Genomic DNA, 23280 nt, shown 5'->3' with positions numbered 1-23280 from the left:
TGATAAATTATACCGATGATGCTAGCCTTAAACATTTGCCACTTATGAAGTGTTTCCCAGAGCTGAAAATTAACATCCCCAGTAGCACAAGGAACAGGAGCTCAAGAGGGGCGATAACCTATTCTAGATGATGGGTTACAACTTACAAGGTGCCCTTTTAGTCCAGTCAGTCGATCAACTCACCTGGGTCCCAAACAGGTTATGGAAGTGCCTATTAGTGAAATTTTGTAAATTATTCCCCTACACCAGCTCGAACCCCCTTCCCTATCCATTAAAGTCCCATCCAGAATTTTGTAATATCTGGAGATTCAACTTCCTCTGTTTCAGAATATTGTTGCCGTTGTCATAATTAATTTTTGGTAATTGATAGTTTTGCTATATTCTGAACTCAAATTCATTGGTATCTGTCATCAACTAGGGCGATTAAATTCGATACTTACTATTGCCTGCTGGGCTGAAAAACTGTTAGAACTGTATTTGTTTCACACAGCAGACATGCATAAAATGGAATAGTTACCTTTTTTTTGGGTAGAAATTAGTGACTTTCATTCTTCATCAAATTTGCTTCAGTTTTTTTCATTATCTCTTGGCATTCATCCACAGAAATTAAACGTATTCGGAGCAAATAAGTGACTACAAAAAATAAGAATAAATTCTATGAATATTTCATCAAGTGAAAAATATAAGGGGCTTTGCTTGCACTCAACAATAGAGGTGACTTGGAAAAAATACTACCAATTCAATTGAATTCCCTTCAGCTGAAAACCTATAATGTTTAAACATTGTTTTTTTGGCAATTGATGAACTCTTGGAATTAGGAAAAATTCTAGTAAAAAGAGTTGAAAAATTACTTTATGACAGTGGTTTTGATTATTAGTGCAACATTTCTAAATTCTCCTGTATAAAATCCGCCACTAGCACCTTTAATGTTGCAATTTATTACCTAAAGGGGAAGAATTCACGATAGAATCAGAGTTTCTAGGAGCTGGACAGGAGGTTAGCATGAAAAGATAGAAGATGAAGAATATAATTCAATAGGAAAGTGTACCTGTATATTCATTCGATCTGTAATGATGCAATGCCTTGTACATAAATGAGAAAGATATGACCAGCTGATTCATTTTGTGTAACACAGTTCTTCCAATAACCATTTTAATTAAGTTGAACTATGTGTATCACCTTTAAGAGTACTTCCAAAATATAATATAAGATCAAATTAAACAATGTGAAGTCCATTTTTTCCACAATTAGCTAAGGAATTTGTACTGGATTTAAGATTTAAAATTTATGATTGTGAAGTTGAATCAATGCGATGATTTTTCAAATTTTGCAGAGCTTTTGAATGAAGAAGTAATGGTATATACGAATATTGATTTGTTTCATCGGAGTTTCAGATGAAAATGAAAAATGTTGGTGAATAGGTGATACAAGAAATGCCCAGCCAAATTGGATACAGTATTTCCTTGTCTTGTTGCTATTTTTCGCACAATTTCTTCTTTTTTGTTCCGTCATGGCCGGCCGTTCCATTTCCCGCCAGAAAAATATTCAAGAATATCCCTTCAGAATATACTCTAATTATTCCCCTCAATCACTCTTTTTGGGTGCTGAGACGAACAATTTTCTAAACTCCAATCGTTTCAACAAATTTAAAAGGATTTCATTATCGAACAATCTTATTGGCGCAAAATTTGATTATTTTACCTGCAGCTTCAAGTCCTTTATAAATATGTGCTTGAGTTTCATCAATTGAGTGTACTTTTGAATTTGCCAAAGAAGTAAACCCTAATTGGTGCTTGACATTTTTTATATCTTTTGTTTTTTGAAGGGCTATTTTTGTGTGTTTGTTTTGTTGGGAAATTTGAATTGCAAGAAATGGCATCATCTATGGGTAACAATAATAGTCATACAGATGCTGATAGTCTCATAACGGGTCGTATTGTTATAGCTTTAGATGCAACCAGGGATCACCCTGAGCAGGAAATCAAGCGCATTACTGATGAGATCAGATCACAGGGTAGCATCCTTCATGCGGGCGATACCATTATTGTGCTTGGGGTTTTGCATAAATATCTTCATCCTAGTGAGTGTCTTGCCTCACTTTTTGATGCAATTATCTCATTTTTCTATTTGATGATTGTTGCTTTTAGTGCTCGAGTTGGATGGCGATACAACGTTTTAGTCATCTTTGACTAAATTTTGTGACAGTAACTCTTATAGTTGTGATTTCATTTCCTTATGTTGAAGAGGAAAATCTTACCAATTGTAGCTACCTTTGAATCCATGATTAGAGGGTTGTATTTGACAAGTTTTACTTGATTAGTAAGGTTATAGTTTTCTATTCCTGTGGTATTTCATAACTCTACAGATGATGATGATGATGGTGATGAGTCCTCCGAACAATATGATCCAACTTTAGGCTCAACTCAAACTTTTGAAATCATTATATTGGCCTAAACTTTTATATGTTCAATTAAAGTGAATGGACCCAAATCGAGGCGATGATTAAACATGTGGAAGAACAAATTTGTTTTCCGTCTTAAGCTTATATGGAGATGTATTATGCTTTCTGTGAGGTTGCACTTTGACCTATTAGATGCTATTTTCTCCATATAGAGTTTTTTTCACAAATTAGATGAGAGTAAGATGTTGATGTAGCTTATTATGTTTAAGCTTGCTTTTAGTGTCCTGCACACTTTAGAAACTAATGAACAATAAATTTCTACTTTCTTCACTTATCAGTTAGTTCCATTACAAGTAAACAAGGATATATTTTTAGTCATTTTTTACTCTTTCTTGTTGCTTTTTAATGCGTTATAGCGGCTTTCAATTTTCACCATTCCCATTAACCAGATTAACTTTCCCTTTTGATAATTAATGGGTTAAAATAGAATGGTTTTAGTCATCAAGGATTATTTTTTTATATTGCGGTTAAGTTGTGATAAAAGGTCACTTTACTAAGGAGCCATATTTTGGGTCTTGACAGTTTATAACTTCAGTAGTGCTATATTTTGAGCGGTTCTGCTTTCCTGTGGTTGTTGAAGTGTGTACAAAGAATATGTAATTTCTATATTATGCCATTTTTATGGTAAATGTGGAACTGTGGTATTCCATTATTACCTGACCGGTTAAATGTGCGATTGACCACTGTCTTTAGCTGACTACTTATCTTGTGTAGTATTATGCATGCCTACAGTATGGTTTCCTAACCCATTTTTGTGCACAGTGGGTTATCAAATGGAAGCAGAGCCACTGTCCATGTTTGGAACTCATAAACGTGAGATCGAAAAAGAAGTAACAAAGAAGATTGATGCATATGTGAACATGCTCATGCAAAGTGCCCAAGACTGTGAAGGTGAAGGGGTAATGTATACACTTGATCCTCATAATAGTTCTGTACTGGAAGAAACTATTAATTGATATATCTTAGAAATGTGGCTAGAAGTATCCATAGAAGTCATACGTATGAAATCCTGGAAATTTTTAAGACCCACTGGTGTAGCAAGTTTGCTTCTCTGGGGACTGGGGACATGTGGGTTGGATCTGATGTGCTTCAATACAGTATATTTGAGTTAGTTCAAATCAGTACGGTAGCATATTCAACAAAATGTAAAAAATTATCGGATGCAGGACAGATTTGCTTTTGAAAAAGTAATTTTCAAATGTTCGCTATAGGAATAAACATTACAACTCCCTTAAGTATTCAAACTTGGTTTAGAAACTGCTTTTTAAATATTGTCTTATTTAATCAGGATAGGGGGCTACGATAAATATATATTCTGGTTTCTTCTTGACAACTTTCTTTTTTATATTCTTAAATTGTATATGGGATCATGAACATCTTTCTATTTCTGCTACCATCCCTTCCTTTATTTCAGTTACTTTAATAAATATCACAAGAGACTTCAAGGTTCATAAATCCTACAGGCTGAATCAGGGCTGGACTGTTATTTGTATCATGTTGACTCCACTTTATATGTTGATGAAGCAATGATTAACATTCCTTTTGCACTTTCATTTAAGTCCCGTTTTCCTTATATATTTTAACTGGCACTAGGTGGACACTGTCTCCCCTATATACTTGGGCTTTATATAGATTGTATTTTTATCCATCCAGGCGGAATATCTAGGAATTCCAGGATTTTCCTTGAATGGCCTTCTTACCTAAGAAGCATTTGCATGACCTAAGCTATGAAAAGCATCCACTTTGTACCAACTAGTCGAGAGAGAGAGAGTAGTAGACTATAGTCATCGTGGAGGCAAGTGAAGGGTCTATCACCCGGATGGAGTGGCATTTTAATTAAATGCCCAAGCTATTCTTTTACTCGTCTTTCTAGCTATCTCATCTCAATATGTTGCTTTCTAAAGCAATCATTTTATTTCTTATATATTTCTATCTCCCTTTTAATTTTTCTCTTAATACAAATTATTAAACTGTGCTTAGGTCGACATTGAAGTCAAAATTACTGCTGGGACTCCAGTAAGGAAGGTGGTTGTACAAGAGGTTACAACTATCAATACAACATGTGTTGTGTTAGATAGGTATGTTCCCTGATGTGACCATGGTAATTCCTGTTGCTGTAGTTTGCATATTGTCTCTATCTTTGGGAGCTGAGTTATACTGAGACTTGAGGCAACAATGAATTAGTGACGAAATGCACTAGAAAACCATGGCTACATAAAAAGCTCCACTTTCTAATAGGCTTTTAAACAAGATGAAGAAATAAACATGGCAAAGAGCAAAGAATTTCTGGTCTCAGTGTTGCTACCATCTTTTATCACAACATTACAATGTGGTTGGTCCATAGAAAAGGAATCTATCCATGCATCGTGAGGCCATTTTATTATCCATAAGTAAATAAATATATCTTTTTCTATCCGCCAAAACTTAAAGTTGGAACCTTAATTATTATTAAGCAAACATAAAATCTTTGCTCAGATAAGATTTTTAACTCTTCTTTTAAGAACTGATATTTTCATTGAAGGAACTATTTCAACTGCATTTTGTTCGATTGTTTGATGAGTAGCTTTGATTTTGGTCCTCCACTAGTTAAGAGATACTAATGGATCTTCAGGGAATTTGCATGGACCCTTGTTTAGAGTTCTTTATTCTTCTACATTGCTTTCGTCACAAGATGCTCCCCCTTCATTTTTACCCTGTCTGTCTACTTTTTTCTCATTACAAATGCATGGATAAGTCTCTACCTGTTAGTCATAATTCTGATTTGTAAATAAAAAACAAACTCACCATCCAGTATGTAAAATGGGGATTTTAATCTATATATACTATTATGCTTAATGTTCGCATAGATGATTAATATTGTGTGATTGCAATATATTGTGTTTCCTATGGTGGTTTGAAAATCAGGCTTCTATTGGAAGATATTTTGCTTCTTTGTTGGAAGAAGAGAAAAGGGAAGTTATTAATTTAAATACTTTCTTATAGTTTGGTTTAATTGAAAGGGAAGGAACATGAGAGATACTTTTTAAGTCCATGAAACTAGTCCCTCAACTCACTGATGCGATCATAAACATTTTGATTTCATGAAGATAACAGCAAAATTAAGCTATTGTACTTTTAGAAACTACATCAAATCCATGATATGCATGCATGTACAATAAGGTCTTGCCGCAATTAATTAGAGCTTAGTTGACACACTTCTTCTCAGCATAAAGAGTTTTTGTTTGTTCCATATTAGTATTCAGGATGTCAATTTTTGCGCTTCTGAACTGTCTGATACAAACAGAAACACATAAATCTAAAGCTCTATAGTTTTATCAAAGGTGGAACAATGTCTTGCAACATTTCTCTTATTTGACTCAAGAAAAACCATGTCTTTTGCACTTATTACTAGAAAGTTCGTACTTATCCTTGACAATTGAGTCTCTTGGATAAATCATCATTTCCTTCCAACTTTATATCCATGAAAAACCATGAGCATTTTGTAGTTGTTACAAGGAAGTTTCCATCTTATTAAGCCACTTGAATTAATTTTATATCATCATGTATGTCAAACTTTATTTACCAATTTTATGTTTATCTGACTCTATATTTCTGATAGAACCCCATGTTTATTTGACTTGACATTTTTTTATTCTCTACTATTGACAAGATTAAACCCTTACAGGCACCTCAGGCGGGATTTGACGTATTACCTTAAACACATACCTTGCAAAGTTGCATTAATTGGTGATAATTTATTCGTCAAGGTTGTGAGACCTTATTCCATAGTTGATGCTGACAACATAGAGCATAAGTTATACTTTTCTATGTCCAAACAAGTACCCTTGGCACCCCCTCCAACTGCAGAGAACACAGAGCAGTCTGTTGTTTCAATCAACTATTCAGGTTCTGTGGAAAGCTCCGAAATACCAGAGAATGAATTGGTGGTATATAATCAACTGGAGCATAGCACTTCACACGAAGATCTTAGTTTCAATTCTATGCAAGAAAGATCAGGTGAGGTAGCATGATGATAATCTTAAAAATAAATGCAGCTATTCCCTCCCTAGACCCCACTTGTGGGATTACACTAGGTATGTTATTTTTGTTGTTTTTTGTGTGATACTTTTAAGTTGCGGAAGTGTATTGTCATCCAACTTTGAGGGTTTGTTCTCCTTTTCTGGTTGGAATCCTATTCTACATAGCAAGGAGAGATCAGAAGAGCAATTATTGACAATATTTTCCCTTTCAGTTTTCATGATTTTAAGAAACTTCTGTTTTCTGAATGTATGTGGTCCTTTTGTAGATTGGATTCCTTCTCACCATAGGTGAGGAAGAAGTCAGCAGAGGACTCCTTAGAAATACCTTTCCTTACAGTTTCCATGATTCCAAAACAGACTTCGTCTGCTTTTGGTGTTCATAAAACTAGTTGAGTTATATAGATCTGTAATGATGTTACAATCTCTAGTTTTAAATTGTAAGGGATTTGATACAAAGTAGGGAATAGTTATCTGTCCTTCCTTCTTTAAATGTTTGATAATTTGAACAGATAGGTCTGCTAGAGGAGATATGAAGCATCCAATCCCTCCTGTTTTCCAGAAAGAACGAAGACCACCTACATCATGGAGATCTTCTAATACACCATTTCTTTGTATCGCTTGTGGAGCAAAGACAGAACTATACATCAAGGATTCAATGAGATTCAGTTTCTCAGAAATACAGCTGGCAACAGATGATTTTTCAAAGGATAACTTGCTTGGAGAAGGTGGATATGGTCATGTATACAAAGGTCGGTTAAAAGACGGTCAGGTCATTGCTGCAAAGGTGCGGAAGGAAGCAAGCACACAAGGATTTTTTGAGTTTCATTCTGAAGTTTATGTTTTGAGCTTTGCACGTCACAAAAACATTGTGATGCTTTTGGGTTATTGTTGCAAGGAAAATGTTAACATCTTGGTCTATGAATACATCTGCAATAATTCTCTTGAGTGGCACTTATTCGGTATGTATAATTATGATACTCAAACATTGCTCCAACAACCTAAAGCTCAAGATAAAAAGTTAATTTGGATTAATATCTTGACAGAGAATACCGAGAATATTCTTGAGTGGCACCACAGATATGCCATTGCCATTGGCACTGCAAAGGGCCTGCGCTTTCTTCATGAAGAATGCCGTGGAGGTCCAATTATTCATCGTGACCTGAGGCCGAGCAATATACTTCTCACTCATGACTATGTTCCCATGGTAAATCTACACATTTTGATTCAAACACATAGACTGTTCCAATGGTTGGACTAACTAGAATGAACATATACTTTTGAGTTACCACATTTGTTCCCCCTCTCGCCCACCCCTCTGCTTCTGGTCCTCCAAGCTGGACAGTGACCTGAATAAAAACAATTGGGAAGCTAATGTTATGGATGACTCTGTTTGTTTTTGTTTCTCATAGCTAGGTGACTTTGGCCTGGCTAAGTGGAAGACAAATGACGATGATATATACACAAGGATACTTGGCACATTGGGGTGTGAGCAAGTCCTATTATTCATTGGCTACGCAGAATGTTCTACTGTCAATAGATGAAACCTTTTATCAGCTATTCACCAAAAGCTTCTCTTGCTTCATGCAGATATCTCGCTCCTGAATATGCTGAGAACGGCATTGTGTCTGTCAGAACAGATGCCTACGCATTTGGCATTGTTCTTATACAACTAATGTCTGGACGCAAAGCCATAGATGCAATGAGAGAGGACAGCCATCATTCCCTTAGGCAATGGGTGTGTCTCTGGGCTTTTTACTTGGCATCACAGCCAAATGTGATTCCTTTCAAAGATCTAGCTAGTTTAGTGAACTTTCTCATTTTAAAAAATTCAGTGTAATTTTAGTGGAAGTTTCTCTTTTGCATTTTCAGGCAATTCCCCTCATTGAAAGGCTTGCATTGCATGAGATCATTGATCCTCGCATAGGCGACTCTTATGACACATTTGAAGTGTACCACATGGTTAGAACAGCTTTCTTGTGTGTGCAGAATGACCCTGAACTGCGGCCATCAATGGGAGAGGTAAATTTTGCAATTGATGAAGTTAATTTGTTATTAACTGCTAATTAATAGAAGAACACTGAATATATCATCAGCCTCCTGATCCATGTCCAAGATCTTTTTCTTTTCGTTTTGAAGCTTCATGTATACCAGTCCATCTGTATTCTCTTCATAATTTTCTCTTATGCAACTCTAAAGAAGAGTAAACAAAGGATTCTTCAACTGAAATACAGTCAATGTTATAGCTGTGATGCAGTAGTATATAACACAATAGTGATATATTTTAACATCAGAAATCAGAAGTCAATCCACTTTGGATGGATGGGGAGCTGGAATTTTCATCTTTATTACTTCCTAGCAATTTGCATTCGGTTCTCTACTTCTTGATAGTGTGCAGCCTAACATCCTATTGCTCATAAAGTGTCAAGATGTAGATAGTTTCAACCTATCATATCGATTTGGTGATAAACTGACCAAGAACTAATGTTCAGGCCATTTGCCATGGCCAGTAAAATCCTGCAACATAAAACAACTTAATTTTGGTAACGAAAAGTAACCTGATGTAACCACACAAATCTTGCTTACTGAGTATGGATAGCATATCTTCCTTGTCATTATACTCAAAGTGATGAACTAACCGGTTGCAAACATAAATGCAGGTCTTGCGTCTTCTTCATGGGGAGTTAGACCATCTCCACCAGATCGCGGAGCAGTTTGTACCTCAATTTGCTCCACATTTTAGTAAATAGAAACCTGATCAGCCATGTTATGTTTAGTTTGTTGCTGCAACTGTCTTGGTATGTTTTACATTTGTGTGCCCAGGGGAATTGGAAAGAGCTGTATAAGCTTTGTTTGGTATGATACTTTATAATACAAGTAATATTTTAAAACAGTTCAACTAGTATAAACTCCTATTTATCATGTTATACATGCTTTATGATACAGGTAATAAGGTTTTTTCCACGTAAATTTGGCATCTCTTGGATTTGATTATTTTTGTATTGTCATCTTCATTTGTTGGTGTTTATAGTTGTTGTCTGCTCCTCTTTCTTTTTTTGCGCTTGTGTTTGAGGTATCCTCTTGGTTCAAATAGATTGGAGAAATTGACTGGAATATCATGAGTTGACATCTTTTATCGTGTAATTTATGTTTGTGTTCCCTAACAAGTATAAATATACCTTAATTACAAGCCATTTTGATAATTTTTCATCTTAAACACATTCAAACTTGCAAAAAAAAAAAAAAGGTACAAGAAAAAAGTTTATTGAAGCTTAATTATGCTATCCTCTTCCATTTCTTACCTATTTTAACATCCCAAAAAACATGGATGTTGACTAGATTTTCCAATTTCCCCAAATCAATCCATCAGCTAAATAAAATGCATTTAAGAGTTGGATAAGATTTTTTTTTTATTATTATTATTTCATACATATAAGTGACTAAATAAAGTTGTGTTTTGTCAAATTGCATAAATGAATGTGAACTCATCACATAGTTACGACTTTGGTTCGTTTGGACATGATTTAATTTGCAATCAGGTTGAGTTGAAGTTGAAATTTTATTTGGATATGTAATTTGAATTTATTAAGTTAGTGTTTTCTTTATATAAATATGAAAACTCTATAATTTGTGAAAAACTATTAGAACTTTCCAATTTTTTATACAATTTTACCAAATGATCAAATCATAGTTCATAAATAAGGTATCCTAATATTCAATATCCTAAGTCTCTGAATTAATAAATCACATATATCTGTGTTCTTTTAATAAATAAATATTTGTGATTACATAGTAATATGTTATTACAAATTTTTAAATATACTTATTTTTACAAAGATTCATTGATCCAATAAATCAATAGCAGTAACTAGTTATTCTTTGACAGAATTTCCCCACATGATTAATGGTAGAGACAATCTCTTCATATCAACATGAGTATTTCCTTATGAAAATTAATTTTATAGGTCTTTCTTATAAATATTAACTTATTGGTCAGGTTTTATATCAAAATAATTTGAAATTTCAAATATACTTTTAAGAAAATTTGAGATTTGAAATCATGATTTAAAGTTGAAGTCGAAATTTGTTGCAAATTTCCTAAATAAACATCGTGACACCGATTTGAAATTAAGCTCTCAAATTCTATAGTCAAACACCTCCAATGAAAAAATTTCTATAAAGTTTCATCACTTTATTTAAAGCTTTTATAGCATAATCCTTGAGTAAATGGACCTGAAATTGAATGCTGAGTTTCACTAGTTTGAAGATGATTATGTTTTCATGGAAAGAAGTTTGTGAAATGCTTTTTAGATTATGATATTTGATAGAATGTTTTGGAGAACATTTTAGGCCTTTAAAAGAGCTTGCGCAGTGCTTACTTCTCTGTTGAGATAAGAATAATTATATCACATATGTTTGTCAGATATGATATTATTATTTTTAGTTTTATAGCCTATTTATTAGAATTTTTTGTTTTCATATATAAGAGATCTGAAAATGTCATTTTTTTCCGAATCAAATTGTAAGAGGAAAAACGTTCTTTTGTTTCTTCATTTCCAGCGAAGGAAGAAATTAGTTTTAGACACTTCAAATTGTTTAAAACTATTGTTGTTGTTTGTTAAATATTATCATTACATCTAAAGCTATTGTCACACGTTGTTTGTATAACTAATTCTAATATAACTTACTCGTACCATATTATGTGTATTATTTAACGCATAGAATATATGATATTAAACGATGTATACGAGGAATATGCGTATAAAAATACTTAAGAAAAGGAAAGAAAAAGAAAGAAAAATCCCTTAAAAACCTATATTTGTGCTAAGGCACCTTAAAAGTGGCAGTTTGATTTAGACAAGCCTTTCAAAAATAAAAATGTGTTATTAGTTGAAATTTCAGTTTGAATTAATTATATTATGTCTATAAATTATATATTACTTTATATATATATATATATATATATATATATATATATATATATTAAATTCTGAATATGATTCCTTCCTTTCTTAAAGAGTTATCATATCTAAAACATAGTCTAAGTTGCATAGAAAGAACTGAATGCTCTTTTTTTTTCTTAAAGTCAAATGAATCACAATTTTAGAATCAAGGGATATTTTCGTTCTTAATGGCTCTTTTGACTATAAATAAATAAAAAGAACAAAGGGCATTCAATATCCTAACCTGATGAATTCCTTCAGGTAAAAATTACTATATTTATATATAATTAAAATTATTTTTTTATATATTTTGAAACTCTTTTAGTGAGAATTATAACTCAATCACTATTTATAACTAGCAAATATTGGATGAGTGTTATACGGTATTATATTGTTAAAGGAAATTGGATCGGATCACCCCATACAAAGGTCAACCCTATCCATGTCTAGAAAAATTAATATGTATATAATTATGTAGTATATAAATTTGTATAATATTAATAAATAAAAGGGAAAAGTTTACATAGCTATTAATATTTTTTCTGAAAAATTGTATTCCTTTAAAATTATAAAATAGATTGTCTTAATAAAAATTAGGACAATTTTCTTTTTTGAAAAAAAAAAACTTACAGACTAATTCAATAATATTGTAAACTGTGTATATGATTAGATTCTTGAGTTGTATACAAAATTAAGGTATCAGCTGCCAGCCTTATAGACATATCAACTTTAATTTGGTCCTTCACTTTTATCTTTTATATGTTGTTTAACTCCCTAACTAAATGCTTCCAAAGTCAAGTTGTTTTTGGCAACTATGTATACTTAATCCGTTCATTTTTATTTATTCATTACACTTTAAAAAAAGATCTATTTTTATTTATTCAGTTTAGAAAAACATGTCCTTAATAAGATGATACAGACTTTCATACAAATATTGCATGGTTATAATTATCAACTCATGTTTGAGATGTTTGATCGAGTTATACATATAACGAGTGAAACCCTTATTTTATAAATCAAGAGATAAATTATCATTTAATTCCTCGTTTATTCTTATTATTAATCATAATTATTTCTCAATACATTAAATTTATTATATCCAGTAATATAGTAAAATTGAAATTTTATTTATTACTTAAATATACCAAGTTAAACTAAATAAATAAAAATAAACGGAGAAAAAAATAGCATTAAACTGCAAAACATTCTTAAAATGGTCAAATATTGAAAGGGGCATTAATTAATGAGATCGAAATAATATCAAAGTTGCAACATGCACTAATATTTTCAATAATTATTTTCTATGAGCCACACTACGAACGTCCCATCTTTTTCTTACTTGGATGAAGAAAGACATATCCTTCTTTTCGGTTATAGCCAACAATTTACTCCACTTCCAAATACCAAAAAGCGATTGAGAGAAAAACAGTACATAAGACTTAAAAAGAGGGTTCCTTCTTTTCTTTACTCTCGTTAATTTTGATCCTCATCTTTCTAGAAATCAAATATTTTTTACTTTATTCAAAAATTTTAAAATTAAAGTTGAAGATAGATTTGTGTTTGATTCTAACTTTTGCAAATAATATTTTATTGTCTGAATATATTAAAAGTGGGTGGAAAAAAGTGAAAACATGATTTTTAATGGCTTTCAAATTCCAATTACAAGAATTATATTCAATATTTTCATGATCAAACACTGATTTTCAAATAAATTGAAAAACAAAATTTAAAAAGATTAATAATTCTCAAATGCCAATTACTTTTTGTGAAGAATAAAACCGTTCAGAATAAATTGATTAGGTCATAAAAATTGGGAAGATTTTAAAAGACAATTTCAACAGAGTGATGACATGTTTGAAAGAGAGAGTTTATTTTTTTGCTTTTTAGAGACATGACATTTCTTTTCTTCTTCTTTTTTTTAAAATAAAAAAGATGAATTCAAAACAACGTTTGATATATCAATGAATTAAAAAATAATTGAAAGATGAGTTTGTTAGAAAAAATGATTTTGACCAACAAAAAAATAAGTTCGAAAATAATAGTTTGAACAGATCTTCAAGTGATTTTTTTCAGTCACAAAAATATTGTTTCTTTAAAGTTAAATTCCTATTGAAGATTTCTTGATACAAAAAGTTTTCTTGATGAAAAAGAATTCTTTTATTTCTATGCTTTTCTCGTACATATTCTCTTAATAAATTTCAAAGTTTTTATATTCGTTTATCAATCACTTAGAATCAAGTCATATAAATAATGCTATGCATGTTTTTTAATACTCCTATTACTTTTGTTGTTTGATTTATCAATATTCGAGGCGTGTAAATCATCTATGTCCATTTTTATTTGTCCACTATATTATTTTAGGATGTATGTCTAGTCTATAAAATCAATGAATAATTTATCATATTATGTCTATTTTACCCTTGTTATTAAATACTCTATTCTTCGATCCAAGCCACACGGGTCTCCCCGCTTGCGGCTCATGCCGTTCGAGGTGGCCCAACCCAACATTCATTCACAAATCTGGTAGTGAAATTGAGACTGCTCAACCTCGAAAGCTGATTCGCGTGTAGGCAGCGCTATCTATCATACAATTGACACTATCTGTTCATGAAATTTTCTTTATTTCATTTTCTATTTTATATAAGCACGCTCCCTCTTTTTCCAAGAATTCATTCACTTTTCTTTACTCCATAGGGCCTTCTCTAATAGAAAATTTTTCAATGTTTAAATGACTTATATTTAATAAGAGTGATTTAATAAAATTACTCATATCATTTATTGTTTCTTAATTTCTGCGTCAAATTAATAATGAATAATTATTAATCAAACAGAGAAAGTATATCGTAACTTCTACATACTATCACTTTATTAATTTGAACTCCAACATGTACAAATGTCAACTAAAACAAACTTCTCCAAAAATCGAAGCAACACGAGCCTACCACATAATATGCGATGCCTCGTCCTCTACTTTGTTTCTTACGTCAATTATTGCATTATTTCAGTTGTACAATACTTCAAGATGAACAAGTCAACTTACATGTACATTCCTTTTTTAAAAAAATTAATTTTTTGGAGTGGGGTTAGAGAAAAGGAGGTTCTCAATAATAAAATAAAAAAAGTCCTTTCAAAGATAGGTAACCTTCTTTGCTTACGAATAGGGAATTAATTTTAGGAAAAATTACTTAAATACACAACTTATTTTATCATATTTTTTAAAAATTTTAATTATTTGAAAAAATTACAAAAATCTCTATTCTCTCTTATTCTTGGATACATCACTTTATGCTATGTATTGGGACATTGGGTGACATATTCAAAATAGAGATACGATGTATCAGTACATTGAGATATGTATCCAAAACGGAGACGTTGAGATGTTTTGGGATGTATCCGAATTCCAAAAAATTTAAGAGATTCTTATAATTTGGAAAAGAATAAGAATAGAATGTAATTAGCTCTTAACACTATGAGATTGTGTAAAATTTCCACCCTTAATTTTATTAAAGGTCCTATTAAGATTGTGGTGGAAGTGGAATATAAAAAAAACTTTCATTTTTCATAAATCAAACTTCTATTTTGAGCAGCCTTGCAAATAAGAAAATTCTTGATGGGAATATTTCCTCTTTTAACGAGCTCTATGCAATGTAAATTTAAATTAATTGAAATTTCAAAACAAATATTAGGTAAAGAAAATTCTAAATTTTGCTACTTGGTCATATATTACATGTCCTTGTTCTAATGTAGTGAAAGTGTTTTATTTGTTGAAGAAGAAATAAGCTGACAATTGGAACATGTCAAAAGAACAGGTCCAATGAAGTTGACTGACGTGTCTGCAACAAGTGTTGATGAAGAAGGAAGCTGACGATTGGAACATGTCAAAGGAACAGGTCCAACGAAGCTGACTGACGAGTTTACAACACTGCTGTAGAATTAGAGTCGCACTAGGATTAGACTACTTATATTAATTAGGATTATATTACGACTAGAATTATATTATGATTAGGATTATATTACGACTAGGATTAGATTATTTATAATTGCATTATTATTATTATTATTATTATTATTATTATTATTATTATTATAGTAGTAATAGGTATTGTAGTAGGACTCTAAGTATAGTTAACTTAGGACTCTACAAATCTCCTTATATAAGGAGGTTGTAACTCAACATTATTTTCATCAATACAATCCTTGATTTCTCTAATCCTAGACTTGGATTTCTACATGGTATCAGAGCATAAAAGCTCTTCTGCTCTGTGAGTATTGATCACAAAAAAAAAAACACCACACGTTAAAATTGTTATGACCCATTCTACCAATACTATGTCGACCTCCTCACTTCACCAATTCATTGTCGCTTGCTCCATTAAATCAAAGCCAACAAGCTACACACAAATATCCCAATTGATTCACGTGATGAAACAAACATATCTCATCACAGAGAATGAACCAAGTAAAAACAGTTGTTCCACTGGACAAACTGCTGGGAAAGTTGTAGATGTTGAGAAGGATGCAAAAGATAGTGACACCATTGTTGATTGGAATGAGAAAAATGTGTTACTAAGGAGTTGGATCTCAAGCACATTGATCGAAAAAAACATGCACCTAATTGTGGGCTACTCAACTGCCAATGAGATGTGGGAATACTTGAAAAATGCTTATATTCAAGCAACAAAAGTAATTTATTTTGCTAGAGGTTTAGGTCTCAAATACAATACCTTTGTCATATTAGGTAAGACACCATATTCCACTCTTAATCAATTTGTTTATGCTCTCACGAGTTTTGATATAAGGGAAGATGAAGAAGAGGTGCCACAACATGGTATTATCTGCTCAAAAGGGCAGGGTAAGAGTAAACAACAACATTAACTCCAGTGAAACAGGTTTCAAGCCTGCTGGACAGGGAACATGTTCTAAGAATAGTCAATATGGACCAGGTTCTCTGAACAATAAAAGTTCTCAAAGTGAAAATAAGGAGAGGAATAATATTGAGTCATGTCAAATCTGTGGTAGGAATAATCATGCTGCTCTTAAGTGTTTTTACTAGTGGAACTACTCGTATCAATCTGCAGATGAACTATCACAAGCAACGACTAGACATCACATTCATACCGAAGCATTGACAAAATAAGTTTTTGCTAGGTATTCAAAGGTTTTTTCTGCGTATTCAAATCAAGCTAGGAGTAACCGTTCCTCTACTCACTAGCTTGAGGGGAAGTGTTGAAGAAAAAATAAGCTGACGATTGGAACATGTCAAAGGAACAGGTCCAACAAAGCTGACTGACGTGTCTGCAACAAGTGTTGATGAAGAAGGAAGCTGACGATTGGAACATGTTAAAGGAACAGGTCCAACGAAGCTGACTAATAAGTTTACAACACTGCTGTAGAATTAGAGTCGCACTAGGATTAGACAACTTATATTAATTAGGATTATATTACGACTAGAATTATATTATGATTAGGATTATATTACGACTAGGATTAGATTATTTATAATTGCATTATTATTATTATTATTATTATTATTATTATTATTATAGTAGTAATAGGTATTGTAGTAGGGCTCTAAGTATAGTGAACTTAGGACTCTACAATTCTCCCTATATAAGGAGGTTGTAACTCAACATTATTTTCAGCAATACAATCCTTGATTTCTCTAATCCTAAATGTGGGATTTCTACATTATTTACGGCTTCAAGGTATATTAATCAATTAATTTCCTCAAGTGATCTTTTTCATCTTAAATCTAGTTAGAAAGAAATAACAAAATGCAAAAAAACATGTCATCACCAAGATTATTTAATTAGTTGATCGACCAAATATAAGATAGTATTCTTGGATTTCTATCAGTTAAGATACACCAAGATTAATTAGTTGATTGATTTGATTTAATTTGTTAATTAATTATTGAACAATGTTGTTTAAGAAAAAAACTTTTTAATTTGCAACTTATGCTATAAATTTGAGTCTGGAGCCTAAAGGGCAAAAAAATTTGACAAAAATTCCAAAAGGGCACATCAATTTTTTTTCTAACCAAAAGGGCAAAAATCGCTACTGACGCAGCGATTTTGCTTTGACGCCGTTAACAGATCAAAATCGCTGCTAGATTTTGTCCTATTTTATTTTATTTTTCAGAAAATTGCTGCCTGTGCAGCGTTTTTTGCGAAAAAATAAAGAATTGTTTTTATTCGTTATTTTTAATTACTATTTTCAAAATCGATGTTGTTGCAGCGTTATTACTTTTTTTTTAAAAAAAGTCCCTACCTTGACAGTTTTTTGGTGGAAAAAACAAATGTGATTTTTTTAAAAAAAAATTATGCCAACTAGTCAACATTAAAATGACTAAATTTTTATTTTTTTAGAAAACGCTGCCTTGGTAGCGATTTTGGTGAAAATTCTTTTTTTTTAAAAAAACAAAATCGCTGCCTTGGCAGCGTTTTTGGTGGAAACTTTTTTATTAAAAAAATCTCTGCCAATTAGTGGAAATCTTTTCTTAATATTTTTTTATATATATCGCTGCCAGAATTTTCACCAAAATCGCTGCCTAGGCAGCGTTTTGTCTAGTTGGCAGGAATTTCAGAAAAAAAAAAATTTCACCAAAAAGCTGCCAAAACAGGAATTTTTTTTATATAAAAAAAGGAATAACGCTGCAACAACAGCGATTTTGAAACTAAAAAAAAAAAACAAAAATCGCTGCCATATTTCTATAAAACAAAAAAAATTGCAAAAATGCTGCACGGACAACGATTATCTGAAAAGAAAAAAATTTGGACAAAATCGCTGCCCTAGCAACGATTTTGATCTGTTAACGGCGTCAAAGCAAAATCGCTGCGTCAATAGCGATTTTACCCTTTTGGTTAGAAAAAAATTTGATGTGCCCTTTTAAAATTTTTGTCAATTTTTTTTGCCTTTTAGGCTCCGGACTCCTATAAATTTCTTCCTTAAATTCATTAATCTATCGTTGTAGCTTATATATATATATATAATATAAGACACCAATTTTACTTTATCTTCTCAAATTAGAGAAAAAATAAAACCTCTAGTTGTCCAAAATGAAAATCAACGGAGACAATAAGTTATGGCTAAGACACCTTCAAGGTAATTGCAAAAAAATAAGAGAAAATTCCAAGATGAGAAGTTATATCGAACTCTTACCAACAAGATGAAAATTTATGTAACCAATCAACGAAAGAATTAAAATTTTCCCGTACCTTCAAAAGTTGAAACCGTACTCTATATAGATTAAATATACACACAGGTTTGTTAATTGTTACACATTAGAATATTACTCAACCCTTGATTTGGATACCTCTAACAAGTAATAATATACTAACACTCTTTTCTTTTTAGTCTGTTATAAGAAGAATGCTATTTTTATATAATTAGAAATAAATTACTTTAACCGTTCAGGATCGTTTGGTGTGAGGTATAAGGTATAATAATCACATGATAAAATGTAGGATTGCTTTATTCCATATTTGGTTGGAGGTATTAGGTATTTATTATATCAGATTAGTTATCCAACCATTTTTGTTATAGTGATGAGATAAGTTATTTCATACACATGCATGGTGGAATAGCTAATTATCCCAGAATTGTTACCCTGGGGCAACTTCTTCCCAACCAAATGCCCCCTTAATGAAATGATCTGCAATTATATATAAACATTTAAGGATTATATTAGATCACAAGTTCCAAAAGTCTTTTTTTTTTAAAACACCATACCAAATCAAACGATATCACAACGTAAAAATCATATTTGTATGTTATAGCTATAGTGTGTATAATTGCACTCCATAGCAAATTTTATGTTTGTTATGGAGCTTTTGATTTGTATAATTCGCTAGATACATCCAATTTTATACAAATTGTTCAGTTTTGTATAAATTCATTTATACATTGTAATTTGTATAATAAGATCTGTATTTGTATAATTATAAGTGTATAGGACGAAAATATATGTATTTGTATTTGTATATACACTTTTCTCTCGCTTTATACAAACACAAACACATTTTATACATTTGTATACCGAATGGATAATTGTATACCAAAAATGGCTAATTGTATACCGAACCAGATGGCAAAAAAATGAGATGTTTGTTGTGAATTACAAATAAAATAAACTATGGCTATAACATTTAATTTGAATTAATAGTTTGTTATTTCATACAATTTTCCCTACTTATTTTAGTAATATTGACCTAATTGAAAAACAACATTTATTAGTTAAACCAATCAAATATTAACATGAGGGTGGCTTTTTTGATATATATTGTAGCTAGAGTCGTCAATATGGGCTAGGCCCGTTGGGCCGACCTGGCCTAACCCGGGATTTGATAGGGCTGGGCTACAATTTTTGGAGCCCATTTAAGAAAATGGCTTTTTAGCCCGGCCTGAATAAGCCTACCGATTTGTGGGGCTTGAGAAATATGGATAGTGCCGGCCCGTGGGCCAAATAAAAATTAATTAAAAAAATAAGATAAAATAGAGTATTAAAATAACAAGAGTCTAAACTCAAAATCAGTTTAAAGTTTGAAATATTACAATTTAAATACAAATTATGTTTATAAAATATGTATTACGTAAAATAAAAACTCCCTAAATTTTTTAGGAATCACTACATAGGCCGTAGCCTATGAAATATTGTCATAGTTTTTGTGTTTTATTATGATCATTGAAAAACAATTAGGTTTATATTTTTATTTAGCTATTTATACTTTTATTTGTGGATTTGATTAACAAGTAGTAACACTAACACCATGTAATATTATCTTGTCAATATTTATGATAATATTTTTAAATTATAATTTAATTTAAAAAATTATAAAAAATATATTTTTACGAAAAGAGGGCTGGCCCGGCAAACCCGTAGCCCACATACTTGTGGACTGGGCTGACCATTTTCTGACCCACATAAAAAATGGGCTAGCCCGGCCTGACCCATCAAATTTCAAAGCTTATATGGGTTAGCCTGGATGGAATGGGCCAGCCCATATTGACAACTCTAATTATAGCTAGTTGTCTAAAAGCAGGAAACGGTCAATATATATATAGTTGGAATATTGTCATCACATAAAATCTTATCCTTTAATTATACATTAGTTCACAATAGGATTACGTAGTTTGCCATCTAAAAAAATTCTTAGAATCTTGGCAACTACCTTCCATAATATGACACGTATCACTCTCGCGATTATCGGTAAGACACATGTCACATCCTGGTTAAATTGCCACATTTTTAACACCTGGCGATAACAAGTATTAGTTTAATTATGAGAAAAAACATTTTTATGTTACTGAAATAAACTTCACAGAAAAAAACTAAAAACTAATTGATAGTACTTTGCTTGTTGTCAAAGAAAAAATTAAAACAAAGAAAAAACTAATGATATCCCACATTATATATAGATTTATACACCCTTGAATAAACATAATTTAATTAATTCTTATCCAATAAATAAACTAATCCTTCAAAACATTGTATCGTAGCATCTAGTATTTGCTTGGAAGTTTTTGTTGAAAGAAAAAGATACATCACATTTCATGTGAATTAAGTTTTTTTTTTTATGGTTTTATTCCACGTGTTTCGATTAAATTTTTGAGATAAGACGTATTAAAAATTAATAGTCAATGAACCTCTTATTAACTTGTACTCCATCTATCTTTTATTTTCTGTGATATAATTTAATTGAGAACGCAATTAAAAAAAAAAAAAATATCAAATGAAATTAATGATCAATTAATATATTATTATTGCTTAGTTTATCTATCGTCTATCCATCTGCAATAATTAATTATCGCTCATGATCATGCTTTATATTATAGGTAAAAACTAACTAGTTATTGGGTGTTTATAGTCTACCAATAAAAGTAAGACACATATCTTTCATACACGAGCCTATTACTTAATTACGTTGTTACCTTATTATTTTAGTTAGCTGAGGTTAAATTGTTAAAATGATTAGTTAGATTGTAAACACTCGATGGTTTAGATAAGTGGACATTCCTATATAGTGTTAAAGAGGCTCATATATAGAATGACGCAAAATAATACTTGAGGCAACAAATTCAATTAATCAAAATTTAAAAACAGAAATTTCACTTTTATCATCAATGGGTTTAGCCAAAATATTTATAACACAATCCAAATAAGTTTAACTCATGGTTATATAAGCAATTCTTCTGGTTCCATTTACAAAGTTTTCTTGTTTTATCAACAAATAATAACCCATCAATACAACATAAACATTATTTGATTTTAAATTCGGAATGATGCCCTATACTCACTACATAAAAAATGATCATAAGCGGCAATTAATTCTTAATTACTGCTAAATATGTATTAGCACTCTTTGTATATGTCCCTAAAGGCTTTAGCGACATTGATTCTAATTGTTAGGACCAAAATAAGCAGGTGTAATGCGGAAGCTAGCAAAGCAAACCTCGAAAGACCACGAGTAAGAAGACAAACGAGAAACACACCAAAAGAGACAGATTTAACGTGGTTCAGTCAATCGACCTACGTCCACAAAGGAGATGAATAATCCACTATAAATATGAGAGTACAAAATATAGAGAGAAACAACCTCAACCAATTCACTCGGAATACAAGGAGGTGCACAAAATTCTCCTCCATAACCGCAACTCTCAAAACCCTAGGACTACATTGTGAATGCTAATTAAGTTAGAAGGAACAAACCTATATTTATAGAGTCCTAAAACCTTTCCTACAAGAAAAGGACTAGTCAAAATATTAAAACCTTTTCCTAAAAGGAAAACTTATTTATGGTAAGAAATCAGGGTAAATAACCCCAACACTAATGACACTTAATTAATGTCGGTAAAGACTTTAACACTCTTTATTAATGTCAATATTTAATGTCGCTAAAAATTGTTTTTGTTGTAGTGGTACTACAAAAAATTTATAGTTTATTAATTTTAAATATAAAAATATTTTTTTTATTTCTTGGCAAAAACATACAATAGGACCAAATTAGATGCTATTGTAAAGTGTAACATGTGCTTGACGGACACTCATAATGTGATGACAATATACAGGCAACTAACTTAATTATAGCAAGAATTTTCTCAACTTTTTATATTCATATTTTTGGAACACTATTTATACACAATTCCATAAATTAATCATCAACTCTATGATCTAGCTAGCTAGATCCATCTACATTTTTTAAAAATGTCTAACATGGTTATAATGAGATTAATTAAGTGATAAAGTTAATTAGATCAATAAATCAAATTAAAGAAAGTTGTCTAGGTTCAAGAAAATATGTACCTAGACAAGAACCAACTAAAGATTCATGATAAAACATTTCAGACAAAGTTTAATTTAAGAAAAGAAAACATTATATATATTGTGCTCCCATAATGGAAGACGACATAGAAAAGCATGCATACACCAAGATAAGATTGAAAATGTCTGATTTGATCACTGGAGAAATTTAAAAAGGGGACGCAATTTGAGATATTATTTAAAATAGGATGAGATAAATGAGATATCTTTATATTAATTAATAAAAATATTTTGAGTATGAGAATAGGAAGCGTTATGAATTAAGCTATGTAAATTTATGTTAGTCCAACTAAGTACTATAGATATTATTGAATATAACATATGGTTATAGGTGGGGTGTTCACGGGTTGGTTTGGATCGGTTATTGGTCAAAATCAAAATCAAACCAACTTAATCGGTTTTAAAATTATCAAAACCAAACCAAACCAAATATAATATACATTTATCGATATGGTGATCATCGGTTTCGGTTTGGTTTGGTTCGGTTCGGTTATTAACCATACACAAAAATAAAAGAAACAGTTCGTTTAAAATGTGAAA

At 31.3% G+C, this 23280-nt stretch overlaps 1 protein-coding gene across 1 annotated transcript; it reads left to right on the top strand.

Moving 5' to 3' along the window:
* Positions 1–1775: 1775 nt before the first annotated feature.
* On the top strand, positions 1776–9335 carry LOC125834084 (receptor-like cytosolic serine/threonine-protein kinase RBK1). Its single transcript, XM_049513256.1, has 10 exons — positions 1776–2080; positions 3224–3360; positions 4442–4539; positions 6126–6457; positions 6990–7439; positions 7524–7684; positions 7890–7963; positions 8068–8215; positions 8350–8499; positions 9138–9335. The coding sequence occupies exons 1-10, from the start codon at positions 1873–1875 to the stop codon at positions 9225–9227; spliced, it is 1848 nt and encodes a 615-aa protein (XP_049369213.1). The 5' UTR covers positions 1776–1872; the 3' UTR covers positions 9228–9335.
* The last annotated feature ends 13945 nt before the right edge of the window (positions 9336–23280 follow it).

Source organism: Solanum verrucosum, unplaced genomic scaffold (genome assembly GCF_900185275.1).
Source record: "Solanum verrucosum unplaced genomic scaffold, falcon-dt-bn FXZP01000108.1, whole genome shotgun sequence".
In the NCBI taxonomy this organism is placed as follows: Eukaryota; Viridiplantae; Streptophyta; class Magnoliopsida; order Solanales; family Solanaceae; genus Solanum; species Solanum verrucosum.
Note: the sequence above shows the minus strand (reverse complement) of the source record. Positions and strands in the feature narration are given on the sequence as shown.

What these genes read in the sequence shown, in the direction of transcription:
- LOC125834084 (XM_049513256.1), top strand. Translation starts at nt 1,873, where the DNA reads ATGGCATCATCTATGGGTAACAATAATAGTCATACAGATGCTGATAGT. An exon ending in GCATAAATATCTTCATCCTA is followed by an intron (nt 2,081 to 3,223) that starts GTGAGTGTCTTG and finishes TTTTGTGCACAG; the next exon opens with TGGGTTATCAAATGGAAGCA. An exon ending in ATCATTCCCTTAGGCAATGG is followed by an intron (nt 8,216 to 8,349) that starts GTGTGTCTCTGG and finishes TTGCATTTTCAG; the next exon opens with GCAATTCCCCTCATTGAAAG.